Source organism: Harpegnathos saltator, unplaced genomic scaffold (assembly GCF_003227715.2).
Source record: "Harpegnathos saltator strain DR-91 unplaced genomic scaffold, Hsal_v8.6 scaffold789, whole genome shotgun sequence".
In the NCBI taxonomy this organism is placed as follows: Eukaryota; Metazoa; Arthropoda; class Insecta; order Hymenoptera; family Formicidae; genus Harpegnathos; species Harpegnathos saltator.
In genome coordinates this window covers 823,965-845,621 of record NW_020230636.1, presented here as the reverse complement: position 1 = coordinate 845,621, position 21,657 = coordinate 823,965, and the positions used below count along the sequence as shown (strand labels likewise).

The window sequence follows — 21,657 nt, the reverse complement described above, 5'->3', positions numbered from 1 at the left end:
CACGTTGGAAAATGTCGAATATATTCTGCAGTGTAAATATTGTAAAAATTCTAAACGCAGGCTAGCGGTTACTGTCGGGCATCTATAGCGTGATAATAATCACGCCTGCATAATACTCGCAGTCGAAACGTCTAACGGCATGTCATTCACTCTCTTCGATCGCTGTGTACACGACCGTATTGAAAATTAAAAAAGTGACGTATATGCACGACGAGGAAAATATCCGCACTAAAGCGGATGTAGCGCGCATAATCCGAAGCGACAGTATTCGCTTTTATTCTTTTCCGCTTGTTTCGTAAGCAGAGTAAAAAGTGCTCTCGTACGCACACGTTTCATCGTTCCGTTCTTTTCTCCTTTTCTACTTGCGAGCGAGTACAAACAGCGAGGGTGTATTTTAATTCCCTTCGACGATACGCATTTCTTCAATAAATTATATAATAACAAAGTTTCCGTTTACTTCTCATGTCGTTTAACTTAAGAACTTCTTGGAGTTGTCATGTATGATTTAGACATATAATATTGGTTTACTTGTGTAGTTTAATGTGTTTTATCAGCCGGAACGAGTCCCACGTAGCTGAAAAGGGTCGTTCATATTTCCAAGCGAATAATTACTGCATTCGCGCAAAGAAAAAGAAGAACGGATTCAATTAATATTTAATTTTGTTTAGCTCTATTGCAACTAAAAATTTATACATTCGCGCATTTCTGCGTGAATGTCTCGCAGAACTTATAACACATTCAAAATTATATGACACATAGGTAGTACAGGTTGTTTCAATTTAATTTTCCCTTTTTCCCGCGGAAAGCAATCAAAGTTTTCAGCAAAAAAGACTTTTCATCGCGGATATTTAATCCGAAAGCTATCATGAATCAATTACGCAAAGTTGGAGATTAAAAATAACGATAAATTGACGGCCTGTCCTCAAATTTCCGTTACGGGAAAAATTTACTTTGGTTTCATCGCATAATGTGTAGCTTGAAAGAAATTTAATTAAATTTCTTTCAAGGTTTCGCGATTTAATTAAAATTAAATGTATTTCACTCTCTAACGTTGTTTACGATACGCACCAACGCGAAAAATACGAGTACGGTAACGAGTGCATCGGAACGTAAGATGACCTTAAGCGCGAGTTGCACGTGAAACTTCGCCCGCTGCAACATTTTATCCTTGTACAAATTATCTCGCACGATATTGTTATATCTCAATTCAACTCAACGAATGCACGCTCCGGCAAACCTTTTGGCTGACTTGCAAATCGGTTCCTTCGCGCGTTATCAAAGAAAACGCGACGATAAGCATCGGTTCGACACCAATCAAAGTTTACCGTGGACAGAGAACGAAATAGTCGGTGAATTTGATGCAAGTTGTACAGACGGATAATTAGCCCCAACGGCACAGTCGGCATAATTATTGTCCGCTGCGGCTTGCCCCGCGCACTTTCCTCCTGTGAGCACTCAAACTCCCCTTGCTCTCCCTTCTCTCTCTTCCTCTCTCTCTCTCTCTCTCTCTCTCTCTCTCTCTCTCTCTCTCTCCCACACACTCACTCTCACTCTCTCTCTCTTTCACGCACAGGTTCGGTGTTTTACGACCACTATCAAACGCTTCTACCATCGACAAAACACACGATCACATTAATGAGCCCAACAAGAGCCGATTGAACGGGTATTGCCTAAACAAGGAATGCCCTGTTAATTGTAATCGCTCGTCAACCACGGACGCGCTAATTACAAAGGCAATCATCGTAACGAATGTCAAATACAGATAACGCTATCCCGCTCGTTTGTGCTCCCGTGGACAGGCAGATACGTAATTCCTAAAGCCCGTTCTACGACTTATTTGTCTAGCGCATTACCATTAACCCGGTTATGCACAATAAGAAGTGCCTGCTGCTTACGCGTAAGCCGGAGCACCACCGTGAAATGTGCATCTGCTGCATCAACAGCCGCGTTGATTGCAAAAGCAATCGTTGTAACAAATGGCACATACAGACCGTTATTGAATGGCTTTTTTTATACTTGGATGTTGGGCTTAGCTGAAAGTTAGCAGCTGCGTGTATTTTCCCCCGAGAGAGAGAGAGAGAGAGAGAGAGAGAGAGAGAGAGAGAGAGAGAGAGAGAGACGATAACAAATTAAGAACCATCCCACGACTCATAACAACAACATTTTCACTTATAATAAAATGTCGCATTTTTTATCGCCGATATTATAGAGTATTCTATAAAATCGATCGAGAGACTCACAGACGTATTATATTCTTGAAGGCAAATAAAATCAGTTTGGCAAAACAATTTCAATACAGTCACAAGTAATTAATGCTGCTTAGGAGAGGTAAATCCGTTTCATCAATAATAAATAATACAACGCGGTAGTATGCGATGGCTATTATTAATAAAAGACGTTAACGAAACGCGACCAAAAATATTATACCACGTGCCCGAAATGACGAGAACGTTGCTTTATTCGACTTCTAACTCAACTTCGGCGAGCGTTTCGTACTTATTCTGACTGCCATAGACGTGCATTGTAAATTATATGGCTAAGTTATATCCCTTGCGCACAACTGGGAGAATCCTTGCTTGCTCGCTTGCGACAAACTTGAAATTCTATAATAGATACGGAACTACTTCATTATTCAAAACAAACAGCCTCTTTGTCGAAGATTGTATTATTTTGCGCTAAAGCGATCGAAACTTATCGGTGCTGAGGGTAAACGTTATACCGCGATATTGTTGGCTGTTAAGCCGGGCCAGGTCAGTAATAGCCCGCGGTGTATTCTTGTACTTCCGAAGCCGATAAGTTACAAGTTATCGTCGAAGTGACGTTGACAGCGTGTTTTGTACGTGTCTTGCCGATGGCAACTTTTATTAGGGGGGAGAAGATCGTGTTGCGCAACGTGCGAATAAAGAAAACGCCCGCCTGCATCACGCCCCTGTCGGGGGATGAAAGCAATTAACGACATTGCGGATACATCGCGAAACGTCGAAGCCGCATTCGAGAGAAAAACTGTCATTTTCTATTCTCTTTTTCCACCCAGCCGCGTTTTAAAGCACCAGCCGCTCGTATTTATCGATTAAAGGCTCGCCGGCCTGCCGCGAACGACAATAAACAATCCGCGCATAAAGAAACTGTGTGCACACACGTTATCCGTGCCGGCATGGATTGTGGTTTCCCTTTCGCTAAAAAATACGGATGACTGTACGGTCTCGCGATCGACCGTATAAAATGCGGCGGAACCTGGTGTCTCTAGCAGCAGGTAAATTATGTAGTCGTTTTTTCGTGCAGTGTCAGAGCACGTTACGCGAGAGGCAGTGTGGGAAGAGTAAATTTAAAATAAAAATAGTATCGCCGTTCCGCTACGTCGTAACGAGTGTTACGGAATCGCCCGCGTCGACGAAGCACCGTCTCCCGGTTGTTCAAACTCGTCCAACATCGCGCGTATTTTATTTATCAAAACGTCGACTTAATCCACCACATCGCCGTTGCAAAAGGCGAAGTGGGACGAAGAATTACCGTCGGAGATCGGCCGGATACATCCGAGGAAGAAATCTCGCTTATCCTTCGCCCTCCCCCGTCTTTTGCTCCTGTGCTTTCACGGTAAATCAAAAAAGATCGACCTACAAAATGAAGGCAGATCAATTTTGCCGGTAACATGTCCAGGTGTCTCGCCGGCTAATACACGCTCGCCGCTTGTGCGCCCTTCTTCTTTGCGCGAGCTCCTGAGGCCACAACACAGAACCGCAGAATAGCGCCGCGATATCTGTCAAACATCCCCCCGGAAGAAAGCGTCTTAGAACGTCGCGTACCCCAACCTCCGTTAGACATCATTTTTCATATCTCGACTCAGGGAATATCCGTCGACGGCTGACGTCCTCCACCCCTGACGTCGACAATGTGCTGCGTTGATTGAATCGTCGAACGTCAAGGCGTTCTTCGCTTCAACCTCTTTCTCTTTCTCCCTCTTCCTTCCATCCTCTCAGTCACCCTTCCCTCCCCCCCCCTCTCTCTCTCTCTCTCTCTCTCTCTCTCTCCTATCCGCCGCTATTTCACTCTCTCGTTCCAGTCCATTGCCTTACTTCTAACCGAGATTCAACCTCACGGCACGATCCTTAGCTAAGATCCCGCTTAGTAATTCGCGCGGCGCAACCGCTCGTGTAACGTCAATTGCTTTGATACGGGGAACACCGCGCGCGGTCAATCCTGACATTTGCCGCATACCAACGTCGTCCTGGTCCCCCGTCGTCGTAAAATGCTTTCCAATTCCAGCTTCGACGTTGACGCAATGGAGGGGAAGTTGCAGTTTTGGTTTGGGTCAGCCACCGCGACGCTTATCTTGCGGCACAGCATCGGTGTGTATGCGGTAGCCAGAGAAATTCATTAGAAATGTCGGAAGCTATATTGAACGGGAGAGAGAGAGAGAGAGAGAGAGAGAGAGAGAGAGAGATAGAGACAGAATGGAGGAGAGAATAAAGGAGAGAATAAAATAAACATATAAATATGATTTGGCTTCGTTATTATTAAAAAAAATAATTTTGTTATTAAAAAAGTGTTTTTCGCTTTTTATTGGCAGAACATGAATATTTTCGGAAAGTCCGTGGATATACCAAATTCACAGCCGATTTAATCTTATTACGTTCTGTTTTACCTTGCTCCACAATTCGTTAAAATTATCACAATAATAACATGAATAAAGGAATAACTTGTTACGTATCTTCTCCGTGCACTTCATGCATATTGCATTGTGGTATGCACCAAGTGTTTTCTCGAAGGATGACAATTACGTCTGGAATGGTATAAGAAATTTAAGAAATTTGCGCACGTATCTTTCCGCGATGTCCACATTAATTTCTCCCTTTTCGCCGGGAAAGGGGAAGCCGCGTGACATACTACCGAAGAAGAAACGGCCGCAGTGCTTGTATTCCTTTGCCGGTACGTCATGCGGTCTGTCTTTGTCAGAACAAGACATTAATGTCCAAGTCCGCAGCGATGTTCCGTGCGAGCATTCCCCTGAACTTACACCTACAACGCATTCTACCGCGAAACGTTAAGCGTTTAATAATTTGTAATCGCATGCCGCGCGCGCATGGGAGGCTGCATCGTGTAACGGAAAGTCGGCTAGACATAAAAATATATCCGCTCTTATTCCGTTTTGCTTTGAACGTAAACTCGCCGCGCAAGCACTGCAGCCGAGCGGTTTAGCAAGAGAAATTCAAAGGAAATACTTAAAAGTGGTGAAAACTGACGCTAATGGAATTTCGTTGTAACTGACACTTTTTTTAGGGCCCTTTGTAGTGTGCGGCGGCTGTATTCAGAATTATGAGCAAGATCGGGTTTTGCGGCCGAAATAAAAACTTTGCGAATAATATCTCGGTTAAGGGGGAGACGGTGCATGAGACATTTTTTTTCGATAATGCAATATCCGCAATATATCGAACTTGATATTGGAGAAGCAGTGTTTCGAAATATCTCTTGTTTCCTTTCTTAATTATCATGTTACTTATTTGTTATTTGCCATCCTCTTGAGGAAGAACGAATGTGAAATTAATGTGGAGAAAAGAAGATGAAGTTATACAAAGAAGTTATACTAAGAAGAAAAGTATGAATCAGTTCTAAGTAAAACTTTCCAAAAACAAATTGTGTGCAGAATAGCATTAACCTGTATTGAAACTTTCCGAATAACTTTTATGCATTAATATGTAGTGACTTGTCGAGTATATTTTTATTAATAAATTTATAAACTTAAAATCGAATTTTTGAAATGTTACGTTTCTTCTAAATAACGAGATCCAACGGTACAATGAATGATGAAGAATTAATACAAATAATGAAATAAATTGAGATGAATCAATAAACGTCATAGTAATTATGATCTGTAACCTCTAATCTTGGCAACACGCCCTTTATCTCTTTCTACCTCTCCCTTTATAAATACTTGATATTCATAACTGACTTGCAAAAATAATATGCAAAGTTATTAGCGGAAAAAGAAAAGAACACGAACCGATTAAGTGTGCGCATATGTAAGTCAGTGTATTTTTTTTTCTCAAACAATTACATAACATACATAACATTCCTTTGGCAGTGCTCTAGTTTAATGAAGCATAAGCAAAAAAAAAAGCATAAGCAAAAAAATATAACACTTTTTTACTGCTAGTGGACCATTTGGTTTCCTCTTAATTTGTCTCTCGCACAGACGAGTTGGAACACGACGGTGACGCGCGAAATTTCACAAGGAGATGGCAATTACCGCCAGCACGTTTAATAGCTAGTGCATTCGCCGTCGACTTATTTCATATTCATTAAAACGAGCTATAATTTTATGGAATGCAATCAAATTTTTTTTTCTAAATAAAGCCTGCCTATTTATACGCGCTTGACGTTTATTTCAATGAGTAATAAAATCAACTTGAATATTACTGCTCAAACGTGAAACGAGAAGTTCTGCTTGTCTTTACGATGAGATACGAAAGTAATTATGGAAATACATTTCACTCTGTGAAAACACATGTCGTCTTAGATATGTATACCTAATATCGATCGTTGATCATCGCTACGTAACAAAAAAGCGTACAACTTGTTCACACATCACTAATGACGAGAATAAAATGTACGATAGAATTATTTTATTTATAACTGTATCTCAAAGAATACTTAATCCTCCATATTTTAAGCCATCGATTTGATGCTGATTGCATGAAACTTGCTTAATGAGGAAGTCGTGCTATTTTTCACGCAGCTGCTTTTCCCGGATTCCCACTTTAAAGCCCGTAATCGGTCGCGACTGCCGTTAATAGTAATGCCCAATAATTGATCGGTCGAAAACCGGACAATTATCGAAACTCCATTCAATGTCTCAGTCGCAACTCTTTACTGTCTCGCAGTTCTAGCGAACTTTCATTTCGCCCGTTACATTCCCCTCGCCGCAGAGTCTGCCGATGAGCGTGCGACAAGTCGCGACAATGACATTTTACTTTACTCGCCGGCTCGTCGTCTTGCCATTTCACCCACAAAATGTCACCCGCGACCCCGTCGCATGCCGCGCGACGAGAAGCTTACGAAAATGTCATACCTTCGTCTCGAAGTCCCTACCAACGCGCGTCATCCCGGCCGATGTCGTTTCGCATTTTTCGAGCTCACTACGCCTCAGCCCGGGTTTATTTTCAAGCGTGGTTGCATACGTTCTGCCGGAGGAATGTCGGCATGATGCACCTTGTGCCCAAGAGGAGACAGAGAAAATAGACGCGCACGAGAACGGAGTGCAGTTTTAAATGTTTACCTTAGAGCGGGACAACATAACCGGTGGAGGTATGTCGAGCATTAATGTAGATTATTGTGACAAAGCAAGTGAAAAGGGTTTTCATCAAGTTTTTGTGGACGTTATTAGCGCTCGATGAAAAGCCGGAAAAAACCGACCGACGTGGAATAATATCATAACGCGGGAAAGACCAATTAACCTTTTGACTACGAAAAGCGTATATATACAATACATTTTTTCACTACAACGCATTTACTGTTTGTACTAAATTGGTATAGTACTGGGCTTATTGTTTCACGTTTCAACCGATTAAATAAATTAGATATATAACGACATGCGCCAGCGAATCCTAGTGACTGTTATGCGAATATTGCATTCCGCACAATGCTGATGGTTTTTTGTTAGAGTACGCCGTAGTCAAATGGTTAAATATTTTCAAGAACTTTGAAATATAACAATTATAAAATTTGTGTCGCGGTTATGTATTATTACGCAAGAGAACCAGAAAGAGCTTGTTGTTAGTCGGATAATCTCGATCTTTCCCGAAATTAAGATATAAAAATTACGAAATACAATCGATCTCGGTGTCTTAAAGTAGATGACATGAATCATATGTAGAGAAATCGCAATGGCATACGGAGAGTTATTATACGTAAGAGAGAAAGTGAAATCTTAGAAGCATAGATTTGTTCGTTCCTTTCCTCTCGTTCCTTTTTCTTCGTCACTCACCTGCTCCCTTTTTAACTCCGAAACAATTTAATATTAGTATGTAAATTCAAACGACACGTTGAACTCGCGCTTAAACTCTCTCTCTCGCTAGGGCATTTATTATCGCAGAGATTCAGTCAAATGATAACGTATAATGACAACTGACAAAGTATTCTGACGAAGGCTTCAATATCATGATAGATGACGGTATGAATCACCATCATTTTGGGCTTTATCGATTCTTCTAGCGTACCTGCAGCCTTCAGAGTGGCGATAAATTAATGCGAGCTGCAATTCCAAACGGTACCGTTAATCCTCCTTACGACGAAATCGGAGAGCGCATTCATTTGGAAACGTCAGAAAAATTGCGAAGTTTCTTTAACACGAGAGCTCTCAGCTCGGTGACCTGCGGATGATGTTACAATTTGCTCAAGGCAATGCCGTTTATTTCGCGGACTGATAACCATATTTTATACGTATGCGACGCGATACAGTTAATGGTGGCATTATTAATCAAGCAATTATGACGCACAGAATGAACCAATCTGACAGAGAGTAATTTATTCTCCCTTACTGAGTTCTCCCCCTTACTTACACAGGCGAATGTTAAATAGCGAGCTTAATGAACCCCTGCATTCCTGAATATGTTTTAAGTACCCCTGTTCCTTGTGAGAAATTTCCATTAGGTAATGTTTGTTGCTTTAATTCTTCGATACTCACGCGTATCTCGTTTGCATTCGTTTCAACCGTTGCGATTCAACTATTACGCATCATGTAGATTCCCTAATTTCCAATTGTCCCAATCTTACACGCGTGCGATAAATACGATAAATAATACAAATTGGCACGCGAAATCAGACATACTCTCATATCTACATGGAACAATGTACGCGTTATTTTGCTAAAAGGTATAATTCTTCATCTGTGAGAAATATAAAATTAAAGCCCCCAAAAAAAGCGTCGACTCTCTGCATCAAAGAGTGCGTAGTGCACGAAAGAACGAAATCAAGATATATGCACTTTTAATGGAAGATGTAAGTCTCTTACATACAGCGTGCTGCGGAGAATAAACAGTGGAAATATTAATAATGATAAGTGAAGGCAAAAACACGCGAGTAATCATTCCTTTCTCATTACTCCTTCATCGCGGCACCAAGTAATAACGACTAGACGATCATTTTTTACTTCCCACCGACCGCGTATCCGTTGCCCAATGTTCTTCATAGACATTTATCTTGCAGTTTCTTGATCGCTCATTACTCCCGCTGCGTAGCCTAACCTGAGAAACATTGCACGCACACGTCTCACTCAGTGATTTATCCTTCACGCGAAGCTTCCCCTATTTTTTAGACCTAGAAGTATAGCTTTCTGCGAAGGCTGGAATTATGATGATACCAATTGTCTTTGTAGACCACTCCATCGCATAATAACGTGATGTATTATATTATTTCTCTCTTCATATATCATCGAGTTATTTTAACCTTATGCGAATATAAGGCCACTGTACATTTTCGGGCAAGTTTCGATGTAATATGGCAATATCCTGGCGCGGAAGTATTATTCACGATCACGAATATATATTCTTCGATTTTCCTTGATAGACGCAGCGACAGGACATCCTTCTGATAAATATTCCAGCCAGTTGCGACCATTTCGCAGCGCCCTGTACGAATCGCACGTCTGAATAAACAAATGTGTTTACGATCAATAATCATGCGTTTAATATAAATGTCGTTTCGTTCTCTTTAGAAATTTAAACGAATAAATTTCGCATCTCGCACCCGGAATTGTCAATTGAGTATACCAATATCGTGCCTGTTAAAACAAATAAGGAAATTAAGATAATCAAGTCTCGAAATAAACGATTTCAGATAGAAATGGACTTTTATTTTGCGCGATCACAAATACCATTTTCGATGCAACATTTTATTTCGTAACTAGATACTTCTTTTTTATAACTGGACCCACCTGACCCACCACTAAATTCGCGCCACTGTGCATAATTTAATTTTTTTATTTTTGCGGGCACTTTTTTCAAATATTCGTAGCGCAAATAAATCAAATCGGATATCGTACAGCTACTTGTACAATTTACGGCATCGCCACTCGTGCATCAACGGATTCAATAATTCAAATCCAGCCGATACCTATGCAACCATTAAAAAGCACTGACTCACAAAAGATCGCACCGTGATATTTTTTCTCCAACGTGATCACGGTGAAAAGAAGCGCCGTTTTACAATCTCCGCGAAGACTCTCGGCTTTGTAGCGTAATAAAAAAAGCGGGAAAACTGTTCGCCAGCCGCACTGGATACACCGCGAATGCACCGCGGGTGAATATGACCGTTGCTATTGATAGCAACCACAGTCACTCGATTCCGTCGGACTATTCGCGCGAAATTCGGAACTAAACAACTATGAAGTAATTTTGCCGGGCCGAAACGCTTGACGCGATAAAGTCCAATTAACTCCGCGCAATTGCCGCATGCGGGCTACGACAATGTGGACTCCTGCTTCAAATCGAAGCGCACTCTCGAGGACGGACGAGCGGTCTCTTTTTCTCCCCTATTCTCCTCTCCTCTCTTTCTCTCTCTCTCTCTCTCTCTCTCTACCTTTCCCTCTCAGAGAGATTCGCTCGTGCAAGCAGCACGGTGCAAACGGAGAAAAACAGTAAGCGGAATGAAAGGTCGGAAATGGGGTAAGCTTCCTTCCGGTGCCAGCTGTTTTCGTACAAGAGGCGCCCACAAGCTTTCTCGCTCGCTCGCTCGTGCGAGCGCGTGCGTTCGCGCTTGCCCACGTTTTACACACGCTAGCACACGTGTGCTAGCACGTGTGCAGAGGCTGTGTGTGTATGTATAGATATGCGTGGCGGTAACGTTTACCCCACTTTCCTTGACTACTTCCGCGCTTCATCTTCACCTTTCGATTCTCACGGTTCTCCTCTCTTAGATTACAAGCTGCAGTTGCCGAACCGTTGCTGCCGTTGCTGGCAGTTGCCCGCGACTGCTGCATCGTAATACACGTGAGAGAGCCCAGCGATACGGCGAATGAAATTGAAAGAGACGCGTTTCTATCACTATACACATCGCGCGAAGAGGCGAAGAGCAAAGAGCAGGAGCGTTCGAGCTGATGCATATACATACACATACACAAAGAGAACGAGGGAGGAAGGGGGAGAGAGAGAGAGAGAGAGAGAGAGGGAGAGAGAGAGAGAGAGAGAGAGAGAGAGCGAGAAGTGCATGAGAACTCTTGAAATATTTTATATCAATAACATCGTTTGGTCGCAATAAGTGCGGTTGGTGCATCAGATGCGAGCAATCTTTCAACGAAGCTCAACGATGCGTGGCTCCATTAGTGGAGGATTGCTCGTGTCTGCTTCGTTTGCTTGGCGTATCTGAAACCTTTTTGGATGTAACCTGAAACTCACCGTGTACCGAAGAGATTACTGAGCTAAAATCGACCCAGAAACCTGTTTTATGATATATATATATATATATGTGTGTGTGTGTGTGTGTGTGTGTATGTATGTGTATGTGTGGTGTGTAACTATTCATGTTTAATGTTATAAATTTATTTGCATCTAAAAATTTCACATTCGAACAGTCTCCCGAAATCTCTTTGAGCTCCGCAGTCGATTGTATCCATTTCCAGGAACGTTTGGTTTTCCACTTGTCGCTTCCCATAAACACTTTTGACCGTTATTTTTCAACGCGTCACAAATATAGAAATTTTTCAACGATATTTGTTTAAAAATAATTTTTAAAAATATCTTTCAAAAATAGACTCCGCGTCTAAGAAAACAAACAAACCGGCACGTGGAGGTAACAACATCTATGACCAGCTCCGAGAAACGAAAACAGACATTACGTAAAAGTGTTTGCTCAATATTACTTCGGTAAAAGAATACAAGATGAAAAATTTCTTCTCGTTGGGTTTTCATATTTTTCTATAGCACTCGGAATAAGAGAAATAATAAAATATCGTTCAATTTCGCCACTGTCACTGCAAACTAATACAAATAACAATACGTTGTCATTTATCTCTCGCCAACGTATCCTTCATTTTTCTGCTGGATCTATCGTTTCATCAAGATACGTTATACCGGCTCAAATCTAGATGTTGTTATTAACAAAGCATAAGTAGTTGTGCGAAATTGAGAAGGGCTTTGTCCTCCTTCCTCCTCTCGATAGGAAACAAACCTATATTGTATCCTGCCTATACCGTGTGATACTTGAAACAGTTACTTTGGATGACCAATCGTATAAAAGTACAATCCCCCTCAGACAGCTACACTCGAACAGCAATACGAGATTTGAACTTCGTAAGTGCCATCATTTGCTGGTGAGAGAGCCAAGAAGGAAGCGCCGAAGTCTCTCTCTCGACTTCGCGCTGTTGTTGTTAAGATAAGTGTGACTTTCGAAATGCACTCTGCGAGGTATCAGGCTGCGCGCGTTTTTTACCTGGCAACCTACAGGCGTTAGAACGTTTTTTTATCTCACGCTTTTTGCGGCAACGATATGCAGATAAAATGTGGAAATTATTTTACTTTATTTTGCCGCTGCCCTTTTAATGGCCGATTAATCCAGACTAATCGGCCATTAAATTAATAAGGAAATCGCCACGTTATGTTGGGAAATGTAGTTATAATATATCCGCTCTCTGAAAACGTGCTCGCACTTTGCTGCTAATGCTTGACAATATATATACATATATAAAATTATAAATATATATATATATATATATATATATATACATAATGTGTTTCAGTACATCGGCTCGATTAAGCGCATATTATATACATCGACATTATTGCACACTTACGTTATCCGCAGTGTGTCGTTAAGCATTGTGATAACAGCACGCCTCGAAGCACCGGAATCGAAGATAAATTCGAATTTGCATCTCAGACCGATATCCGTAAACGGAAGGAAACGCGTTTCCGACCTTGTCCACTTATATAACCCCACCTCTTGTCTCCCTCGCTCTCCCGCTTCCCTCCGAATGTAATGGTTTCCTCGATCAATGGCGCAGCACATACAACGTGCATGTAACGCAAAGACCATCTCGGCATCTCATCCTGCCCTCAACGCGAATTCTACGTATCTGCTTTGGGATCAATTAGTGTTCTCGCGATATTAATATCACTGGTCTGCTTCCGTATAGCCGGTGCCGAGTACGAAACCGAGAGAGAATGCACGGGGAATAAGAGAACGACGGTGGGTCTGAGAATCAAAGGAAGACAGAAGATAAGAGAGAGAGAGAGAGAGAGAGAGAGAGAGAGAGAGAGAGAGAGAGAGAGAGAGAGAGAGAGAGAGAGAGGACGGAGGGAGGGAGGGAGGGAGGCAGCGAAGCAATTAAACAGGAACTAGAATTCCGCATCGGTCATCTCACCCTTCGCCGGCTTTCCGCCCGCGTAGAGTTAACTCATCCTCCACCCTCCACCGTCGATCGCGCGCGCCCAGCTATCCGACGCTCCGGATTCTTACCTCGCGCACGACTCGGTTAAGTGCAAATTAGTCGTCCGTTGGATATCCGGGCTTCTTCAGACGCGCGACAAAAGCACCGACAAAAGGGAGAGAGAAAGCGCGATAAGGCGGCTGCGTGCGTGCGTGAGCGTCCGCGAAGTGTGAAGGACGAGCGAGAGAGAGACGAATACGTGTATGTCGAAGAAAACAGAAGGTGGCGAGTAGTAAGAAGGGAGGACCGCAAGCGAAATAGAAGCGGCGACCCTGGCCATTGACACGTCGTTACTCTCGAGAGGAAATCTCTGCCGGCCCGTAGCTCGTGGCCCTCTCCCACGAGATTCGGGAATTATCGTCGACAAGATCGTAACTCTTGAAGCGCCGGCTTCTTCCTGGGGATACATGGCCGATGCAGAATAGCTGCCGCCGCCATTGCCACCGCCTTCGCCGCCGCTGCTGCCACTGCTGCTGCCCAGCTCGATGCAACCACCGGTATCACGAATAATTAATACTGCGGTTTGTTTGCACGAACAATCACAGGGCCAAGAACGCAGCTCTCCCCTCTCTCTCTCTCTCTCTCCCTCTCCCTCTCCCCCTCTCTCTGTCCCGATCTTTCTCTTCCTTCCTCTGTACTCGCAACTGATTCGCCACTCTGGCTATTGACTGCGAGACGTGAGATGTGCCTGCATTCTCCGGACATTTAGCTCCTTGATCCAAAGTCCGTCACATTAGAGCCGACGTCAGATATGTACGGGAAATCGCGAGTCGTGTCGGTAAGGACCGCCGGGTAATCAAGGATCGTCAAGGGATCGTGGAATATTCCACGTTGGCGTGCCTCTCTCGTGGATGCGCAATTTGCCGAATGCTACGCCTGGGAAGTAACAATACGTTTGCAACAGGCCGTAATGATTTCGAGAGTTTAGCCCCACGGGAGAATATTAGTCGTGAGCGTTGCATCGCTCCGTGTGTGAAACACCTCGTGTGAGGTCATCCCAAGTTTGATGTCTCATTATAGCGGTAATTGTATACGATATAATGAGATGTTGAAATTCTTTTCGTCCGATAATTACGAGATCTCTCGAGGGACCTCTGATCTTTTTCTCGATCCGCAGAGATCTTGAAATTCGTTCAGGTCGAAACGGGACTCGGCTCTGTGCTCTACCCCTTTCCTTTTATCTTGGGGGGATAAATTTTCACGCGACATGCATCTCACTCGTTTGCATTTTTCGCTCACTCTGCAAGCTTGGTCGCGCATTTTTATTGTTATAGATTTCTACATGTTTGCAATACGACTGTGTGCGACGATATGGTTTGGACAAAAACGCCGTAGGAAAGAGACGCGCAATAAATGTCGAATTTCACTTATTTTTGACACTCCATTTCAGAGGAAATAAAGTTTTATCGGGGAAATGAGATTACGTTTCGCTCGCAGCGTAGCGATAGATGGCACATGACGGTGTATAACCATTTGGTAGCCTCGGTTGGCTCTTGCGAGATCAAACTCGTAATCTGATGGGGCAGTTGCAAACACACACACACACACACACGCAATATAACATACGGACGTTTCGCCAAATAGATATACAAACGCGTCGTTTGAGATAAAACTTATGTAATCGGGCAATTATGGGCGATCGCAGGAAATATATGTCAACCGCAGCGAGCAGAAAATAATCCATATTCACAATGCGATGCGTTATGTTTACAGCACTCTCGTAATTGCGAATAATAAATTCACCGATTTATGTTCCCGAATTGGATTTACTTATCGGACAGTTAACACGGTATGAAATTTTTAACACAGTTTAGCATCGTTATATGCAAGAATCAATAAACATTAGCACATTTCGTCTCGAATAGAAATACTCAAATCATTTTCATTTCGCGAACATTCCATTCAAGTTGCATTCTGTGCATAATATATTGCACAAACATATTGTGTAATATGTTACACACGATACCGTGCTTTCGCAAAACTGAACAGAAGTAAAAGACGGCCACCGTTGGCGAAATGTTGAAAGTCGTGACTATTTAAAGAGGGAAAAATTCTCCAAGCGCTAATCCCCGTGAAACTCGACAAGTTTCGAGGACCCGACTTCAATTAGGTTTAGAATCGTAAAAATACTTTGCGGTAGCGACGCTGGGGTGACTCCTTCCCTTCCCTTCTCTTTCCTTTCCTTACCGCTCCCACTTTCACAGGAAGCAATTTCGGCTCTTTAATGAAATTTTAAAATTTGCCGCGGAGTGGAGATAATACATAAATCGTTTTATTCCTGAAGTACTCGGCTTATTTCCGCACTTCATAAAAGGCGCGGTAGCAATGAAAATATTATAGCTACGAGGACGTCGGATAAACCTTAGCCTGGCGAAAGAATTAGGCAGAAATGTGATGAGGGGAACACACTTGAGTTATCTCCCGGGAAATAATTGAGTTTATCCCCTAATAATGTACGAAGATTTTGTTTATAATATGTTTATGATTGTTTATGATAGATTATAATTATAACCTATTCTTGGTCAAACAGTAATCTACAAATATATAGATCTAACCGATTTCGCTGCGCAAGATTCGTTCTCTAATTCACGATTGTTGAAATGCTCGGCGTGAATTTACAATAAGCTTCCATTTAATAGTATTTCGGGAATAGATGTTTCAACACGTAACGAAATTCTGATGAAATGTCAAATCGAACATGGCACGATGTTTAAATTCAGGAATTCAGAAATAAATGTAACGAATATATATACAATATACCATATATACAATATATATATATATATATATATATATATTGTAATGTTCGAAAAATATAAAATAATTTCACTTCAATGCATCGTATAAATGCATATATTGCTCGTTGACTCTTGACGGTGAATTACAAAAAATTGGGTTACTAGGGAACTTGCACAGCGTTATAAGTTTGCATAGTAAGTCACAGCTAAATTTAATATAATGGATCACCGACAGGCTGCACGATTAGCGCTGGAATATCAAGCAGAAAGTTTCCGACAGTTTCTTAATTACAATAAAAGCTATGTGACACATACGCATTTTCATAATACTTCCGCGACAATTCCGCTAAAACTCTAGTAGTTATGAATCATTAAAAAAACGATAAATTTTTATTTTATCTGATTCTGATTGGCTTGTCTTACTTGGTTGAAAGTCTTAATTACTACACTTGATCGAATATATTAAGGGCATGATAAGACGGGGAATAATTAAATTCGAAATAATTATCGAGAAATTTTCAATTTATAATGTTCATCTTCTCTAACTGCCTCTCGAGAATAATACTTATTTCATTATTATTACAATATAAATTTCCTCATATCCCTCTCATACAACATTTGTTTATATATATATATATATTTTTTTTTTTAATATATATATAATATATATTTTTTAATGCTATTGATAAGCGTTGTTACAAAGCATACAATTAACTATCCATATGTATTTTGTTTCTATACGTTGCTCGTTTTTATTTGAACAGAAGAAATTGTTATAACCAATTTCATAGGTAGCTGCTAAATTTGTTTTCGCAGCGCCTGGTATCGGAAATGCGATTAACGCGTAACGAACAATTGCCGAAACGACGAATAATATCAAGAAAGAGAGCGCAATCGGAGGCAGACGTCTAATGTAAGCGATACGTTTGTCGCTAATTAGCGAAATTGGTGCCTCCATCGCGCAACACACAGCATGGTAACACCTGGCGAGTTGTAATAAGACGCTTTATCATTCCGGAGCGCCGAACAATATCCGACGTATTCTCTCGCCTCTCCTCTTCTCTCACAACTCGCTATACATAAAATACACCATTACTCATGTAGCACAAGTTGCAATATAAACTGCGCGATGGTAGCGAGCGACGTCGCTCTAACGTAAGCCCTCTTCGCATCGTTACCGTTTGAATGTACACTTCCGTCTGTCAGACGGAACGATAAAAATACGAATTCCTGCTCCACTTGATCCTGTGTGCGCGCTCTCTCGCAGCCTATCAAAGGAAATTAATAACTTATTATTAGTAATGCAAGAGCATCGCGATGCTGGCGGCGCAAAGAGCCAATCGCGCGATTATAGCCGCGCCGTGTACAGCTGCCATGTGTTAAAGCGGGCTACGCTAAAAAGCGTTAATTCCGTGGTGACCGTCACCGGCATCGATTATTGAAAGCGCGCTCGCACTCGCTCGCCCCTTTGTATCCCCTATCCGAGCAAAGTGGTATATACGTGGCTTTTTATTATTTGCGCCCAACGCTTTTCGCGAGTATCGCCGCGGCCAACGTGACTCGGCGTTTTCATTTCCGCAGAGATGCCGTTGACCAGCCGCGTAAGGATAATGCATCGATTCCGTTCGAACGCACGTGCGCGTGAGAGCGTACACAGATACACAGATACACACACACACACACACACACACGCATGCAAGAAGGCACACATAGCACCGCATCGCCGTAAAACAATCCCGCGCATTTTTATCGCCAAAACATTTCCACGCTCATGGCGGAGAAGAGAGCGGAAGAGAGCGGCGAGAGCGCGGAGGAACGCGCTATCTATAAAACTATAACTCCTATACGCGCGGTTTGAGCGCGGCGCAGGGCTCGCGCAGCAGGGGAGGGTCGGAGGGAATCGAAAAGGGTATTTCTCCAGGAGGAGCGCCCGAGCAGCCTAGGAGCAGCCGAGAAGAGAACGGGAAATAAGGAGAAAACGAGGGAAGGGAGATAGACGGACGACGGGGAAACGATCGGGCGGAAGAAGACGGTGTGCGCGAGGGAGGACTCGGAGCCGCTTAACAAACTGCTGAACTCACACCCCGCAGGATTTTATTTCTACTTAAATGGAGTTGCCCAGATACGCGCTGTGATCCTAGTCCAATCCCTCGCTTTGAATTTATTTGTACCGTTCATTAACTTTCCCGTCGCCGCGCCGACGGGAACTTCGCTGAGACGCGGCCTGCCGCGATAATGACGTCCCGTCGCGCCACTCAAGACGACTTAACGCCGATTTTGTAACTCGCAAATCACAGTATATTGCTGTCCATCTCGCGCGGCGAAGGAGTAATCAACGTGATTCCGTCATCTGGCGGGATCGAGGCCCCCGCGCTTGCACAGCGCACTCAGCGTGAAATGTAACTCGATCTTCTTTATTTGAGATTTAATCGGCTGAGTCTCATCTCGTATTTACGTTATTTCGCCGAGATGATGAAAATCGTCAATAGGAAATTTGCATTAATTACACTCTGTGGAGCGGAGAGTTTTCAACGAAGATCGCTCTGCCTCTCTCTCTCTCTCTCTCTCTCTCTCTCTCTCTCTCTCTCTCTCTCTCTCTCTCTGTCTCCCTCTGTTTGTATCCAAGGAATGGACAATTTTTGAGCAATTCTAAAACAGGAAGAAAAGATTGTTGGGAAACATTCGCTGCCAACTCTTCTTTGGTACTCGTTACAAAACGACTCGCTATTTAACCGCTGCTTCCGAATCGCCGAGATTCTTTGCCTTCGGTATGCGGTAACTTTGTCGAGAAGTCGGAAGGCGAAGAAGTTTATACCGGTGTGAAAATCGCGCGAGGAGGAAAGAAAATCGCCCGAGAATTCGACGAACGGTATCTCGCTTCACGCATCTGACGGATATTTACACACCGCAATATCGCTTATCAAGACCGGGGTCTCTCGATCGCACGGGGATCGCATCAGCGCGCGCAACGCGGCGTGCAATTGCAGCGGCAGCAGGACGCGATGTATAGCTGCAACCGCGCGTGGAAATAGGATTGTCGGGGTTATAATGCGCGTCTCACCTTGTATGGTCCGAGATCCTCGACGATGCAGGTGAAAACGGCTTCGCGACCAAGCGAGACTGTGAGGTTGTTCAACGGTTTGCCGAACCTGGGTAAATCTGTAACACGGAACGTCCTCGACTTAAGTATCACGCCATCGCGCGAACGCTGCTACGTAACCGGCGCGGTATACATACATACATACATACATACATACTTACTTACTTACTTACTTACTTACTAGTACTTATACTTATAGCCCACGTGAGCGCCGAAGTTTGCAAAGTACTCGGGAGGAACTCGGCAGTGAATGGCGCGAGTTAACGTAAGCGGGTCAAGCGAGGACTAAGCACAATGTTCTCAGGGAGGGGAGGTGGGGCAACCGGCTGATTTGCGAAAGAAAAGGAAAAACGTGATTCGCGCAAACCGCCGTACGTGTGTACGCTGCGCGCGATAAAATCTGAAGCGCGCGACGTTACGTTCGCGAGGCAATCCCTGTTGTAAATCAGCTCGGGAGACTTAAGCGATCGCGTTTCGGCGCGGTGATGTAATACCGCTGGAAAGATACGCGAGGGAGCGAGCAAATTCATTTGAACTTCTGATGAGGGAGTAATTTCCAAGAGCCAATAACAGCGCTCGATAATATTCCTATGATATGTAGGATATTTTCGCACATGGACGCGCGTCGACGTGTTCACGAATGCACGTCAACGTATTTCGCGAGTAGGGCGGCGCGCCGCATCTTGCACAGGCATCGATTTGCAAAGGAAAAACTGGTTCACAGCGAGCTGCCGGCGAGCGGGCGTATTGCAGCGCGAGAGCGGAAAATTTCGACACACGAAACAAAAACGCCCTTACTTCGACGGACTTGGGATGAAACGGGAACTACCGAAGCTGCAGAGATGCGCTCGTTGATGAGAGCACGCTCGAGTCGTAACAGTACTGTTTAGCTAAGATCTTTGTATTCACGAAGCACCGCGAGAGAAAGAAATCAGAACTCCTCGCTGTTTGACGGCTCTCCGTGTGAAATAGAGTAACGATTATTTCGTCAAGAAGAGGATATAGGATTGTCCCAGCGCTAATTATATCTTTCGCCGCCTAATTACCTCGCGACCCTCGCGACATACCTTGCGGTAAAATTTATGATGATAGTAAAGCAAACGTTACCTGCGCGCGAGTGACAAGATTGTTTGTGCAATATGTAACAAAATTCCTTTCATCAAGCTCACCTTTATAAACGGTCGTCAAGCTTAGAAACTTCTAAGAGGTCATTAACAAGCAAGCCAATTACTACTTCAAAGAAAATTTTCAGGACGAGATAGTATACTTACGGAACTATACGCGTGATGATACGAAGTAAGTTAGCAACAGTTCATACTACGGGGTACGTGCATCATCGCGCCGCTACAGTTCGGAATTTAATATGTACTCAGGTATTTCTCACCTGACGGAATCGATGTCGTCCCATGTCATATTCGTCTAGTTAATTTCGTGCGAGACGCCGCTTAACGCTCCGTCGCATCCAATTTCCCGAAAATACACTCGCGAGTCCGACGTCGATGCCGAATTATTAGCGGTCGGCGCTTGCGCGGTCGCGCAATACTCTGTTGTTTCGTAATTTCAGATACCCTCTTTGTTATGCGCAAACTTAAATTCCCGAAGAGCAATTCTCAGGCGCGGATCCGACTACTTTCCTCACGCTCGGCCCGCCAGAACGGATCCACCTTCTCGGAATTCGAAATTTCAAGATCTTCCATTTGAATACGGTAATCTCGGGACCCTCGAATAAAGTGGTTATAGTAGACGATATACTAAAAGATAGCTATATTATTGCAATCTGCATACGAAAAGTTCGTATGCATTTAAGCTTTTATCGGTTTGCGCTATCGGGAATACGATAAGACGTGTTTCCAAATGCACATCAGCGCTTTAAATGTTTATCCTCAAATTTAATCGCTCCCTCATCCCAGCCCCGACAGCTCAAGACAATCGTGCGCTTGTTCGTTAATTTAACGAAATCTGTCGCAATTACACCGTCGTTCGTGTGTATATTCTTAAAATACCGCCGCGATAACTTTTTCATGAATATCAGCCAAGTTTCCTTATTCTAAACTCATTGCCGAACGCGACCAAGCGGCGAATAAGATCCGCAGACTGTCGCGAATCGCCCGATTCATGAGCCGCGACAAGTCTCGACGGTCATTTACAAAGCCGGGTACATTGCGCACGTCCGTCAGTGTAATGAGTACATCTATATATCGTCAGTCACTGTTACACATTTAGGAATATAGCCGTGTGATGATAGCGCGGTAGAGCTCTTAATCTTAGTCGCCTGATAGCTCAGACAGACCGAATGTAATTGCCGTGCTAGATGAATTTGATAATTTTACGTGGAATGAATCGCACGCCTGATAATCGCAATACGAATATCGTCGCGCTCGAGACGTATGACATAACGAAAC

At 43.3% G+C, this 21,657-nt stretch overlaps 1 protein-coding gene across 1 annotated transcript in view; it reads right to left on the bottom strand.

Moving 5' to 3' along the window:
- LOC105181716 (neurotrimin) overlaps positions 1-21,657 on the bottom strand; it is an 89,884-nt gene that overhangs the window by 33,370 nt on the left and 34,857 nt on the right. The window contains exon 2 of the mRNA XM_019840676.2: positions 19,217-19,314. Coding sequence (XP_019696235.1) covers positions 19,217-19,314 — 98 coding nt within the window. The remainder of the gene's footprint in view (positions 1-19,216; positions 19,315-21,657) is intronic.